This window comes from Mus caroli, unplaced genomic scaffold, assembly GCF_978045245.1.
Source record: "Mus caroli unplaced genomic scaffold, Mus_caroli_1 scaffold_8, whole genome shotgun sequence".
In the NCBI taxonomy this organism is placed as follows: Eukaryota; Metazoa; Chordata; class Mammalia; order Rodentia; family Muridae; genus Mus; species Mus caroli.
In genome coordinates, this window is record NW_028227263.1 from 26,190,856 (window position 1) to 26,205,813 (window position 14,958).

A 14,958-nucleotide genomic window follows, 5' to 3' on the forward strand; every position below is an offset into this window, starting at 1 on the left:
CTGGGTTCCTGGAGGCTGGGCATCTCAGTCATTTATAGTAGATTTAAGTTAGGGCACAGCAGTAGCAGTGGCATTATTGGAGACAGGGCAAAAATGATAGTGAACTCATCCAAAGACAGGATGGTGTGGCAAGTACGCGTTGGCAGTAAGCCACAGCTGAGCTCAGTGGACTTCCCTTCTAGCCTAATCTCCTGCAGGCTCTGGGAAGGCTACTTTCTGTACCTGTGTCCCGGCTGTTGAATGCATGCTCAGGATTCCTCCAGAAACTGCTATCAAAAGGGAGAGTTTGATCCTGGAGTATCTCAGATTGACAACTAGGGATGCTTATGGAGGGCAGGCATTCATCCACAGAATGATTGATGATGCAGGGTGCTATTCAAGTTGGTATTTTTATTACCCACAAACAGTCTGAGAGTGCACTGTGGAAGGGGAACAGGAAGGGATCCAGGAAGGGGACCAACTGAGTTTGAAGAAAGCAAAAATGTTGGGGTCTTGGTTTTCTCTTCCACATTTACCCTTCCTGCATTCCATCATCATCCCACACCACCCTGCCCCCAACAGCCAAGGATTCAGGTCACAGGATGCTCTGGGTTGATTGCTGTTCATAGCTGACCAAACTCCTTGTTTCGAAGTTCCTTCCTTTTGATTTTGCCTGTGACGGTTTTGGGCAATTCTGAAACAAACTCCACCTGGTAGAGAAGAAAGTCATCCTGACTTATGGTTTCCATGGTGTCCATCCAGTTCCCCACTTCCTGTTTCACCCCAATTTCCTATGGTGACCCCCATGGACTCCACTGAGCATTGCAGGAGCCCTGTAGGAGGGTGTAGTCAGGTATCTTACTTTGATCCAGGAAGCAGAATGTGTCCTATTCACACAGAAGATTTTGGAGCCACTAATATTGGCTACTATGTTCTCTGCCTCTTACAGGGCAAAGCAGGTGCCTTTGTGGCATCCCCACCGCAGCATGAGGGATGTGGGGCAGAAGTAGAGGAGTCAGATAGACATGTGAGGACCTTCATGGTTATCAGCCTCCATTGTTTGGATACCACATACAGAGATATGTAACTCTCTGATTGGAAGTAAGGTTTTCTGCTCCCTGTAAGGGCGAGAGCCTTGACTAATAAAAAAATGCTGATATGTGGTTTTCACACATACCTTTGAGTTTCAACACTCCTCTTACTGAGTAAAACCTCAGGCAACTTGAACCTCAACTACATCTCTATAAATCAGGCATACATGTTCTTAAGACTGTGGGCAGGCTTAAATAACAGGGCATGGGACTAGAGCCTGGCACACACAATAAGTATTCTAGTACACAATACATGCTAGCTCTGCAGCTTCCTAATATGTGTGCCTCAGTGAAAATGCAGATGGTATAAGAATGCACTGCAGCAGAAGAAAACAGAGGATCCAGCAATACCTCTCCTGGCATATATCCAGAAGATGTTCCAAATGGTAAGAAGGACACATGCTCCACTATGTTCATGGCAGCCTTATTTATAGTAGCCAGAAGCTGGAAAGAACCCAGATGTCCCTCAACAGAGGAATGGATACAGAAGATGTGGTACATTTACACAATGGAGTACTACTCAGCTATTAAAAAGAATGAATTTATGAAATTCCTAGGCAAATGGATGGACCTGAAGGGCATCATCCTGAGTGAGGTAACCCAATCACAAAAGAACTCACATGGTATGTACTCACTGATAAGTGGATATTAGCCCAGAAACTTAGAATACCCAAGATACAAGATACAATTTGCAAAACACATGAAACTCAAGAAGAACGAAGACCAAAATGTAGACACTTTGCCCCTTGTTAGAATTGGGAACAAAACACCCTTGGAAGGAGTTACAGAGACAAAGTTTGGAGCTGAGACAAAAGGATGGACCATTTAGAGACTGCCATATCCAGGGATCCATCCCATAATCAGCCTCCAAATGCTGACACCATTGCATACACTAGCAAGATTTTGCTGAAAGGACCCTGATATAGCTGTCTCTTGTGAGGCTATGCCGGGGTCTAGCAAGCACAGAAGTGGATGCTCACAGTCAGCTATTGGATGGATCACAGGGCCCCCAATGGAGGACCTAGAGAAAGTACCCAAGGAGCTAAAGGGATCTGCAACCCTATAGGTGGAACAACAATATGAACTAACCAGAACCCCCCAGAGCTCGTGTCTCTAGCTGCATATGTATCAGAAGATGGCCTAGTCGGCCATCATTGGAAAGAGAGGCCCATCGGTCTTGCAAACTTTATATGCCTCAGTACAGGGGTATGCCAGGGCCAAGAAGTGGGAGTGAGTGGGTAGGGGAGCAGGGTGGGGGGAGGGTATAGGGGAATTTTGGGATAGCATTTGAAATGTAAATGAAGAAAATATCTAATAATTTTTTTAAAAGATTGTAAAAAATAATAAATAAATAAAAAGAATGTACTGCAGCAGAAGAAAACAATGACTTTCTGACATGAATGTCTGTGCTCTCTTATTTTAAACCAGCAGGGCAGTACTAGGCATCTTCCTCTGTAGTTTGCTTTCTCTCTTAATATACTGATAAGGCATTTTAGGTAAAAAATAATCTGAAACTGGACATAATAGTATATGCCTGTGATCGTGACACCCAGAAGACCAAGGCAGGAGGATTGGAAGTTTGAGGCCAGCCTGGCTATGAAATGAGTTCTAGATCAGCTTGGGTTATACAAAGAGGCATTGTCTCAAAAACAAAACAAAAACAAAACATAAAAACAATTTTTTACCACCAGCTTAAATAAGAGGACAATTTTAAATTTTGTGACTAGCTCATTTCACTGTTACTGGACATTTTTGCATGCTTGCACATGTCACTTAAAACAAATGTAAAAAACCAAGCATCTCAAAATGTATTGGGAGTTCTAAGAATAAATATTTTGTTCCTTTTTGTTAGTTTTATGTATGTATATTATTGGGGTTGATAAACAGGGTTTACTTCTTACTGTGGGCCACATTGAAAAGTATTGATTTTGATTTTTTTTCTTAAAATTTACAGGATAATAAATAACATTAAAAAGTACTCTTGGGGTACTTTGCTAACCTTTCTATTTTGGTTACTGTGCATCCATGAGTTCATTTTGTATTTCTGGTACAGGGTAGGGATTCCCAAAGAAACAAAACCTTTTGGTGGCCTGACCGGCCCCCCACCCCCACCCCCACCCCCACCCCCACCCTCACCCCCACCCTCACCCCCACCCCCACCCCATGGTTGCCCTCTGAGAGGTGAGGCAGCCAGTGAGAGCCCAGCTAGCCTGGCTCACCTTCCTGGGGTACTTGTATGGTGCTGTCACTGACTTCACATGATGCTGTAGCTCTTTGATAAGCTGTTCCTGATCATGTGACAGGAACTCTGGGTTGAGGACAATAAACGCCTTCACCACCTGCAAAATGGAAGTGAAGATGAGAAGCATGCCAACTTGTTCCGCACACAGCTCAATCTGTCAATGGACAAAACCCACTTTAGGCTTGAGTTGATGTTTGAGGCTAGGGTTTATGTGTAGGAACCAGGTTCAAATCCCTGTCCTCCCCATTTCCATTGCATGTGTTGGAAAAATACCTGGTTTCTCCTACCTCTAACTTCTTTTCTTTGTGAAATAGATACAACAGAAGTTCATTCTTTTTTTTTTCAGTTAAAATTTATTAGAAAAGAAATCTTAGTAAATAAAAACATTATTTGCTAAAAGATCATTTATCTGGTGAAGACATAGAGATGCTTAGAGATATGTGACTACATTAAAAATCAGAATAAAAATAAATAACTGCATCATTCATAATTAAGGATTAAAAGACTACAGAATGAAAATAAAAGAAAGTCCATTCTTAACAAGGTTTTTATTAAGGGCCCATGAGAACACACAGTATGTTTGAAACATGTAGCCTACTTATATTTGTTCATACTATCATCACCATTATTAATATCAATATGATTTTACTGTGTACACTGTTTTGTGTCTAGAACTCAATGGACCATAATAATCATCATAATAAATTAAAACAGCAGTGGCTGTTATTAACAGTATTGTGATAACTTTTATTTTACAGCATTAGATATATCCCCACTTATCCAGTTACTTACACAAGTCCTGGCACACAGAAGTATTCACTAGACATTGTTGAGCCAATGAATGCATGTTCTAAAATTTGCATTCATGTGTGTGTGTGTATATATATGTATATATGTATGTATGTGTGCACACACACATGTGCACCACAGTACTGTAACTTCTCTGCAAAAGTGGACTATAACTGAGAAGCGACATAAACCCCCTTTTCCCTCAGCTACTTTTTGTTAGGATATTTTACAACAGCAACAGGAAGGAAACTAAAATACCTACTGAATTATCCCCAGGCCCAGGGCATGTATTTTAGATGTACCACACTGCTTTCTCTTCCCGTTCATTTGCTGCAGGACTTAGGCAAGTTACTTAAACTCCCCACACCATTCTTTCCTACACCTAGAATGTGAGACTGGGTTTGGATTTACTTACTAATTCTTTTGTCACAGCTCCAGCCTCAGGATATTGGGTTACCTGAGGGTGTAATGATTTGCCACACGGCAGCTCATTCAGTCTCAACCTTTTTCAGACCACACTGTCCATGCATAAGTGCACATGACCGCCAGTGGCCTGAGTTCCATCCTACGTTCTCAGGTTATGCGAAGGCCTTGGAAGTCTCCTGACTTCTGTGTCTCCAGCTCCTACATGCAACAAAAGGCTTCTGTGCTCTCCTTACCTCTCCTCGATCCTTGTCCGGGCTGCTCACCACCGCAGACTCTGCCACCGCTGGGTGCTCCACCAAGGCGTTCTCCACCTCTGCAGGCCCGATGCGATACCTGGAGAAGCAAGAGTTCTGAGTGTACACCAGGGCTGCTGAGAACCATCGCTTACACCTTGTTCTTTGAGGTTTGCATGGGCACTTGACACTGAGGGGTGAGGTTGTAGACTGGAGAGTAGTAATTTGGACCCAAAATATGAAAAGTGGGGCATTTGGTACTAAAACTATGTGGCTCAGATGTTCCTGGGGATGGTTCATGTGTGCCCCTGGTGAGGGAGGTGGCAGAGTGACAGCTTCTTGTGGAGCTGCTAACGTAGCTTCTCCCAGCACCTCAAATTGTGTCCTAGAAAATGCTGTGCATCTAAGCATGCAACTTTATCATTTTGATTTTTAGTTTTCCCCTCTCTTCCTATCCTTTCTTTCTTTCTTTCTTTCTTTCTTTCTTTCTTTCTTTCTTTCTTTCTTTCTTTCTTTCTTTCTTTCTTTCTTTCTTTCTTTCTTTCTTTCCTTCTTTCTTTCTTTCTTTCTAGATACTAGGGATTGAATTTAGGCACTCACACATGGATGGCACATTCTTTATTAATAAATGCTATCCTTGAAATCATTTTGTTGCCCAGGCAGCTTTGGATTTGGGAATTCTTCTGCCTCAGCTTTCTGAGTACTGTGGGTTATAGGCCTGTGTAACTACACTACAATCTTGGCTCCTCCTCATAACTATGTAATGTTTCCCCCTCCTTGAACGTCATTTGTACTCTTTTGGCTGCAAGGGTGGATGGTGGAGGTGTCAGGTACCCAGGAATTAGGACATCCCAGGCATGGCTCTGTTCAGAGTCAGGCTGAAGGTCCCATCACCGAGGCATGGAGGAATATCAGGTAGGCAAGATGCCATAAGGCATTTGAAGGTCTCAGAAACCAGCCCAGGGCCAGCCACACCTACCCGGAAGCATTGATGACATCATCGCCCCTTCCCAAGAACCAGATGTAGCCCTCTTCATCAATGGTCGCTCTATCCCCACTATTGTAAAAGTCCCCACACTCCACTTCAGATGTGTTCTCTGGGCTATTCTGCGAAGACAACAAAGTGCCTTTGTTGAAGGTTAGAGTTGAGCCTGGGCGTCATGTCTGAGTTTGAATTCTGCACATGGCCCCTGAACCAGGCCAAACACTGTGGGCTGCAGCTCCATCTGTGAGTACCATTCAGCTCGTATTTAAAAAATAGCATCTTACTTTTATGCAACTCTCCACCAGAACAAAGTTCCCATTCTGAGCGATATGCTCAGTGTGTTCAATGCTGGGACAGCTGGGAAGAACAGCAGCAGTGGTGAATTCCCTTTGCCAAGTGCTACCTAATCTGATCGTCACAGGAGTCCAACGAGGCAGGTGCTTCATAACTTAAGCATTTTTTATGACAATACAAAACAATGCAAAGTAAGAACAATAATTAGAATAAGAAACAATACCAAGAAATCCCATAGGCCCTTTATCTAGTTTCCTCCAATGATATTGTCTTTTAAAACTATTGTTCAATATTCCAATCAGGATATGGACATTGATCCATTCTCTGACCTCTCTCAGATTTCTTGTGGTTTTACGTGTGTGTGTGTGTGTGTGTGTGTGTGCATGTGTTATGAAATTTGATTGCAGACATGATTCCTCATCCTGCTACCACAGCAGCAGCCTGCAGAGCAGTGCCACCACCAGGCGACCCTTCACAAGGCATTCTGTAAGTCTACTCCCTCCGGCTCCACAATCTCTAGTTTCTTTCTTGGTGTAGAATATAATTGAACATATGTGTGGGCTACAAGGTGATAGTTTAGCACACATATTATGGATAAAGACCAAATATGGGAAAACAACAAGATTAAAAATTTCACCAGAAGGTTTAAAAACAAGGAACTGAAAATACAGTAACTGAAAAAAAAAAAAAAGTCCTGAGAGAGACAGAAAGATAGAGAGACAGAGACACAGAGAGAAGGGTAGCAAAGTGAACAGAGAGTAAGGGACTTGTAGGACATCCCAAGGCCACCAAAAGGTGCAGTCTTAGAGGCTCAAAAGGAGGGGAAGTGGGGCGCGGTGGGGGGGGAGGGGCTGGGTTCAAATACATTATGGCAGAAAAAGCTTCCATACATGAGGTTAGTGGAACAAGCTGTGTCACGTGAGCTCACGGATGTAAGTGATATGAAATAGGCAAATCCACAAAGCAAATGAGAGCTAAGCAGATGCTGGGGTAAGGGGTAAGCACTGAGTGGTGCTGTGCATCTGGTACAGAGTTAGAGCGTGTAGATTTTCTGGAGACAGATGATGGCGAGGGTTTCACTCTGTCATGAATTGTTTGCATGCCACTGAGGTGCACAATTGAAAATGGTGGAGTGAACTTTATATTCAATTTTACTTCAAAACAAACAAACAAACAAACAAACAACAACAACAACAACAACAACAAATCAGGTCTTATTGGAGGTGTCCTTATATTGTGGCCTCCAGGGGGCATTGAGTTATTGTGATATAGTGACCAAAACAACTTCGTGGGTCTTAGTATTAATTCTCAGAAACAAAACTCTAAGAGGGAGAAAAGAAAACTGAACACACACATACCACACACACACACACACACACACACACACACACAATGTTATAAATAATATAGAATACCTAAGTTTAGGAGTCATGAATGTGCATGTATATGTGGTTCTTATAACTGCCTATTGCAATTACTTAGGATTTATAGACACACCCATAGGAACTGCTCCCCAGGGTTGTGTGTGAAGACAGTCATAAAGTCAGGTGAGAAGTGTGTGGAGAAAGGGGATGGAGCCTGAGATTAGTTTCAGAGTCTGCTTACACTCCCACGGTCCATCTTGAAGTCCAAGAATTCCCTCTTGGGATCACCACTAACCAGGATGGTCAGAGTTTGTTTGATCAGCAATTTCAGCAGGTTTTCTTCCAATTCAACCCAGCTTTCTACAGTCCCCCAATTTCTAACTTAGAGCAGGACACCTAAAAAGATGCAGATCCTAGACCTGCACTGATCATCTGGCATGAGTAAGACATACAACACTTCAGTTTTCCCTTTGAGAAGGGACAACTGGGTTTATTGGAGGCCAAGTCTGGTGACTCTAAGGTCAATCTTTCTATCCCATAATTTAGCTCTTAAATCCCCAAGTGGGCTTGGACAGAAGGACGGTGACAATGTGCCAAAGAGCTTAGATGAGTGTCATTAACATGGACTGCATTAGGCTAGAATGAAGAGGAGATGACTCAAAGAAGTCTCAGGATACAGAGCTACCCTCACATGTTCTTGAGACTGGGTTGGTGGGATGCTATTACCTCATATTCCATGAAGAGGCCTAGAGGCCTGGTGGGCTTGATCCTGATGCCAATGTATCCTTCAGTGTTGGGTGGGAGAATGTTGCCCTTTTCATCGATGATCTGGAATAAGAAGCCTGTGAATCCCACACTATGAGACTCGTCCAGCCCTCTGTGCCACTGCTTGGCTCACCATAAGACACTAGTAAGGCAAATGGGACCTACTCATGGACAAACCATCAGAAAATAGAATAAAACTCTCAACTTCTTGGAAATCAGTAAATATGGAACCCAAGACAAGGGGATCTTTGTTTCATGGGAATGTAGATGTTACTGCCATGTCTACAAACTGGAAAACAGTGTCACCCAAGGGAATTATTTAGTTTTCTTTCTAATACACCATGTGTGATGCATCACTCCGTCAAGTGAGCTGCATTAGTATCCAAAGTACCTCTCACCCAAAGCTTCCATAGATATTGGGGAAAACAGGAACCAAGGAGTAGGGTGTCTTGGGTGCTGGTGTAGCTGGCTCTACCATCTGCCATCACACATGATCCTAATCCCTAGTGTGCTATAAAGTGCTCCCCATCAGCACCCTAAGACCAGACCTGCAAGTCAAAGGGTAAGATGGCCTTCCCTACGGAGCCTCGCTTGATCTTCATTTCCCGGAGGGTGGCACTGCTGATCCCCTGTGCACAAAAGAAGACCAAGGTTGGCCAAAGCAGAGTCATATGCATGACCTCCAATAGTGACCATTGTTGAGAGTAGGACTTTGGTTCAAGACATTGACCCAACTCTATGCAAAGGACACTTGTTATTCTCAGCGTTATATCTCTGGGTTATCATTAAGGGTGGGCATGCGTTACATGGACTGTTTGTTTTGGTAAAAACAGCAGACAAGCATGCGACTAAGATCTAAACTATTAAATGTATTATAGGCCCCGAAATAGCAGACATTAGCTAGAGGAATACTAGGAAGTGTCTCCATTCCAGTCATTAGACTTTAATAGCAAATGTCTGGGGAGATGACCACTAATGGAGTCCTTGAGTTTCACAACGTGCATGATACTCTAAATGCCCTGACCATCTGCTAACTCAGTGACACTCTGGGATATCATTAAGTGTGTGCATGTGTATGTGTGCATGACTGTATGCTTGTGTATATGTGACAAATACAGAAACTCTTTGTTTCCTCATCTACTACCATTATAATCTCAGTTTAACTTGCCTTGCCTTCCTCAACACCCAGAGATGAACCTTGAAAATCAGCTCTCAACCACCTCTTCATGGCTGCTCTAGGCTGTGAGGGTGGAACTGGCAGGGCTTGTTGACAGTGGTCTCTGTAGTATGGATGAGACCTTTCTATCCCACTACCCCTATGGGACACCCCTGGGTTAACAATCTCAGGTACAGTGTCAAAGTGTCTTATGTTTTGCCTAACAGCTTCAGCTCATCTGTCTCTTAATGAGTTGATGAGCTGTACATTTTCTTTCTGAGAATTTGGCATAACTTATCTTTGCACCCCAAAGCCCCTCCCCTGTTGGCTTTCAGTGGTGCTGTGCACAAAGAAGATTTCAGCACACACTGGGTCACATTGTGGCTGGCTCTCACTGGCTCTGTAGTTGAGCCCACTGAAATGGTACAGAAGGGGCCTGGTCACCTACCGTTTCTGACTGTCCATAGACCTCGTGGATGGAAAGACCTGTCCTTTGCTTCCACTGCTCATACTCCTCAGGCAGCAGGCTCTCCCCACCAGTAGTGCAATGCTCAAGGGTCGGGAATCTGAGGCTTTGGGAAAGGCAAGCATGTCAGGTCATGAATGCTTTGCAGGAGACACAAATTATCAAGAGCATACTGCTTTGTCATTCTGATCATTTATCTGCCTGCTTTCTCATTTTTAAATCGACTTTCTGTCATTTTACTGATGGTCACAGCCAGCCAGATGCCATTTCTCTCTGTAAATCCCTGTTAATGTTTCTGGCAGGGGGTAAGTGAGTGATGGTTTAGATGCTGGGTCATATCACTGATGTTTTGGTTAAGTTTGGATGTTGATGTAACAAGAGAGAGACAAGAATTCACAAGACTCTTAAGAAGCTACCCTAGAAAATCTTCCTATGTGTCCAAGAGGGTCAACTTTATAAACCATAAATGCTAAGGAAAGAGACCCCAAGGGAAGCTAGGGTGTAGCAGAACTAACTAGACTGCCTTCTGTGAGGGATGGACTGGACTCATGTTGGGCCTTTTCTTTTTCTGCCTGAGTGTTGAAAGTCAGGGCTATGGGTGTGGTGGCGCACACCTTTAATCCCAGCACTCAGGAGGCAGAGGCAGGCAGATTTCTGAGTTCAAGGCCAGCCTGGTTTACAAATTGAGTTCCAGGACAGCCAGGGCTATACAGAGAAACCCTGTCTCGAAAAACCAAAAAAAAAAAAAAAAAAAAAAAAAGCAAAAGAAAAGAAAAAAAAAAAAAAAGAAAGTCAGGGCTAGAAAATACATAACATGAATACATTGTAGACACATGATTTGGAAAATGAAGTCAGATGCCACAGAATAATGCATGATTGTATATATAAAAGTGCCTGGCAAATACAGAAGTGGATGCTCACAATCATCCATTGGACAGAGCACAAGGTCCCCAGTGAAGGAGCTAGAGAAAGGACCCAGGGAGCTGAAGGGGTCTGAAGCCCCATAGGAGGAACATCAATATGAACTAACCAGTACCCCCAGAGCTCCTTGGAACTAAACCACCAATCAAAGTAAACACATGGTGGGACATGTGGCTCTAGATGCATATGAGGCTGAGGATGACCTAGTTGGTCATCAATGGGAGGAGAGGCCCTAAGTCCTGTGAAGGTTCTATGCCCCACTATAGGGGAAGACCAGGACTGGGAATGGGAGCGGGTAGGTTGGGGAGCAGGGGAAGGGGAGAGGGGATAGGGGATTTTCAGAGGGGAAATTAGGAAAGAAGATAACATTTTAAATGTAAATAAAGAAAAGATCTAATAAAAAAAAGTTGAAAGCATGAAAAGCAGACCCATTTTCTTAGGAATATTTCTTACAGTCAAGAAAATAGTCATTTTATTTAGGGTACACAAGGAGGCACATAGAAGTCTCCAAGGCATTGACAGTGTCCTATTTGTCCTGACACATGTGCGTGATTGAGTGATTGCACTGGCATTTTTAATAGTTCATCAACTTGTAAATTTTCACCATAGGCATTTTGTATTTTTAATTTTTGTATGTCACAAAAATAAACTCACATACAAACGAATAAATCTATAAAGGTGTAAGGCTAAAGGCCCAGGTGTTGATCTTACTTATTTGACTAATAATTATTAAAATACACAGACATAGGCGCACACACACACACACACACACACACACACACACACAATCAAAGAACCAAAGAAAAAAAACCAAACCTTGGCACAGCAGAAACATTAAAATCCTACCCAGAGATTTCTGTTACAAGCCCGTGCTACATACTTGGAGGTTTTCTGCTGAAGAACCATTCGATACACGCCTGGGGCAGCAAGGCACTGAGTGATGGGGTATTTGAACAGTACCTGGAAATGGAGAGACAAGGAATTTTACTCTTGTAGATAAGGTTAAGAATATCAGCCAGTGATGAGCACTTAGGTTATGGTCTCTCCTTCAGGTAGGGCCACTTAGTTAGTTCTTTTAATACATGCATGCTATACATGAGTATCATTCGTGGTGGGGGCAAATGCAAAAGAAAAAAAAAAAGCAAGCAAATCAATGTTCCTGATAGTATAAAGGCTAGATACTAACAGAGGAGATTTAAAACAAGACATGCATGATAAGGTGGAAGTTGGTAGATGTCATGAGAAGATGTAGACTACTGTCAAGTACACAGCAGAGGGCAATAGATTGGTTGGGTGCTTCAAGGAGCTTATGAAGGGGGTGGCATTAGGAAGATATTATGAAATGATCACCATGTCTACAGACAGAGAGCTGAGGATGCTCAAGAAGATTGGAGGGTTTACAGGGGAAAAGTCTCAGGAACTAAACAAACATTTTGGCAAAGCAGAATAACACCACTTTAGATGCAGAGCAAAGAACAAGAGGTACAAACAGAAAGACAAAGACTGGAGTCACAAGCCTGAGGATGTAAAGCATTCAACTCTCATTGTTATTCATTAGAGACAGATTCATAAGAATTTCTGATTGGAACTGGGGGTAATCTGAAAGAGTGAGGAGCATCAAAGAGAACAAGTGTCTTAGAGTGAGTTTAGTCATATGTTACAAGAGACTACAGTTGAAATGTAGTATCTGGGACAGTATACTCCAAATAGTACCTCTCTGGTTTGAATTTTGGGTTCTGCTTCAGCAATGTCTTATATTCATATCCTCTCTCTATGGAGTTTGACCCACACCAGAGCTCCCTGCCTTCATCACGAACAGTGTCATCTCCATCCCCATACCCTGCCCCACCCAACCAGCAGCCAGTGTGTATCTGATCTTACTCCAGGTAGAGGAGACAGAGTATTGGGATAAGGCATAGATTACCTATAGCCAGAGGCTAGCTGTAGTGAGCATCTACTACGCACCAATCTCCAAAACAGATTCTAATGCAGTCATTTTGAATCATTGTCTTCTGAGTGGCCCTTGGCTCTCAGAGATGGAAACTCAGTGGAAACTTCTTAGTGTAAAATAGAATACAGGTGTCCCTAGACTTCAGGGGATGTTGCAGTCTAATAAGCCCATCATGCATTTAAATATGAGAATTAATTCACCTAACTACGCAACCCAAGCTTATCAACACAGTCTATCTTAGACCTTCATTTGTTTCTCCTTGTTGGATTACCTTTTCCTGGGGAGATATGAAGAAATTGTGTTTCGATGACACAGACTCCTCTATCCCCCACAAAAGACTCAATTCAAGTCCAGCTTGGAGAACTGATGAATTGTTGGGTGTACTTATAGGGGTATGGTTAAGGGGTTACTTACAGGAATGTGAGTGACCTCTGAATAGCTACATCACTGGAAAGCCCTACAGTGGATGAATGGTGACCTCTTGGAGTTACATAAAAGGAATACCCCTTCAATTAGCCTTCCACCTTCTGGACAGGATTATATGCAACTTTGGAGGACCAGGAGAGAGCATGTGGCTCTTACTTAAAGCAGGGCTCTAATGTCCTTCCCCCAACTCCTTCGACCAAGAATTTGAATAGCCCAGTTATGCAAGGGTCTCATAAATGCAGGTAGTCACAGCTGCTCTGATTTTGAGATGGCATTGACAATATCATGCCCATTATGCCATGTTTCATTGAACCCTTTTTATTCATGGGGTGACTAGGATTTGGGCTTGCTGCAACTGTCCAGCATCATGTAAAACTATTATTCTGTATTTCAGTAGCTCAGAGAAAGATCCAACTTGAAAGTTCTATATGCAGTTTTTATTTCAATGTGGCCTCTATTTATTTTACACTAGATCTTGGAAAGAAAAGACTGGACTCTGCCTAGAGTTTTGATGGCCATATGTACTACTTACTATCTACTGTGTTTACTAGAGAAATGGAAGTGAAGATTGGCTTAAAAGGGAAAGAAACTCAGGGGCATAACCTTGAGGGACTGAGGGGCTCAGCAATAGGCTGAGAAGGGACTTAGCTGAGTGAGGTTGGCAGAGAAGAAACTTCCCGAATTTGAAGAGTAAATGGCTTTACTTTTATCCTTATATCCCATTTGCATCATGAGACTGAAAATACATAAATTTTTATTAAAATTTCATAAAAGGCCTGCAGATGTCACTTGCTCAGATGCAGACCACATTGGTTAAAAGAACAGGTGAATAACTCAACTGACATCTGAGCCGCCACATTCCCTAGATTAAGCTCCCAAAGACTCACTATCCACACCTCACTGCCCTCTCCATGGCTGGGTCCCTAATTCCTATCTCTGAAGACTTCAGTGCTAAGTTGCAGGCCACACCATTCAGAACAGGCACTCCCTCCTGCACCAAAAGTCAAGTTAGCTACCAGATGTCCAGCACCCAACCTAGCCAGAGACTTCTTACAGGATCAGAGGTTACACTGGTCCCAGAAATAGAGGCCACAATGACCAGAAGACCAAAGAGGAAACAGTAACCAACCAACAAAATACACTTCTGTCTTGGGTAGGGTTTTGTTGATCTTCAGAGACAGCATGACCAAGAAAACTTTTATATATAAAAAAAAAACATTTAATTGGGGCTGGCTTACAGTTTCAGAGGTTCACTCCTCTGAATTATCATAATGGCAGGAAGGATGGCAGTGTCCAGGTGGATATTGTGCCAGAGAAGAAGCTGAGAGTTTTACATCTTGATCTGATGGCAGTCAGGAAGAGGCTCTCCCCCACATTGTGTGGAACCTGAGCATCAGAACTCAAAGTCCACCCCCACAGTGGTATACTTCCTCCAAGAAGGATATACCTATTCCAAGAAGGACACATCTTCTAATAGTGTCACTTCCTGTAGGCCAAGCATTCAAACACATGAGACTATGGGGGTCAAACCTATTCAAACCACCACAACATCCAACAAAGACAAACTCGGAAATCAATACCTAGACCTATAGTCCTCCCAAACTCAGATACCTAAACACCAGAGTAAGAATACAACCAACATGCAATGTGGCACCACCAGAGCCCAACTATCCTACTTCAGCAACCCCTGTATATCCCGACACAGATGAAACACAAGAAAACAACTTTAAGACCAACTTTATGAAGATGATAGAGGTCCTTGAAGAGGAAATTTTAAAAATTCCTTAAAGAAATTGAAGAAAAGACAAACATACATCTGGGGCACTATGAAAAGATCAAATCTAAGAACAACAGGAATAGATTTATTTTT

The 14,958-nt window shown here is 42.8% G+C and overlaps 1 protein-coding gene across 1 annotated transcript in view; it reads right to left on the bottom strand.

Moving 5' to 3' along the window:
• Window positions 1-370: 370 nt before the first annotated feature.
• Acsm1 (acyl-CoA synthetase medium chain family member 1) overlaps window positions 371-14,958 on the bottom strand; it is a 53,125-nt gene continuing 38,537 nt past the window's right edge. Inside the window, exons 7-14 of the mRNA XM_021166558.3 lie at window positions 11,592-11,671; window positions 9,773-9,896; window positions 8,717-8,797; window positions 8,130-8,231; window positions 5,740-5,867; window positions 4,761-4,860; window positions 3,290-3,409; window positions 371-689 (exon numbers count right to left, since the gene is read on the bottom strand). Of these exons, the coding sequence (XP_021022217.1) occupies window positions 603-689; window positions 3,290-3,409; window positions 4,761-4,860; window positions 5,740-5,867; window positions 8,130-8,231; window positions 8,717-8,797; window positions 9,773-9,896; window positions 11,592-11,671 (822 nt within the window). The 3' untranslated portion in view covers window positions 371-602. The remainder of the gene's footprint in view (window positions 690-3,289; window positions 3,410-4,760; window positions 4,861-5,739; window positions 5,868-8,129; window positions 8,232-8,716; window positions 8,798-9,772; window positions 9,897-11,591; window positions 11,672-14,958) is intronic.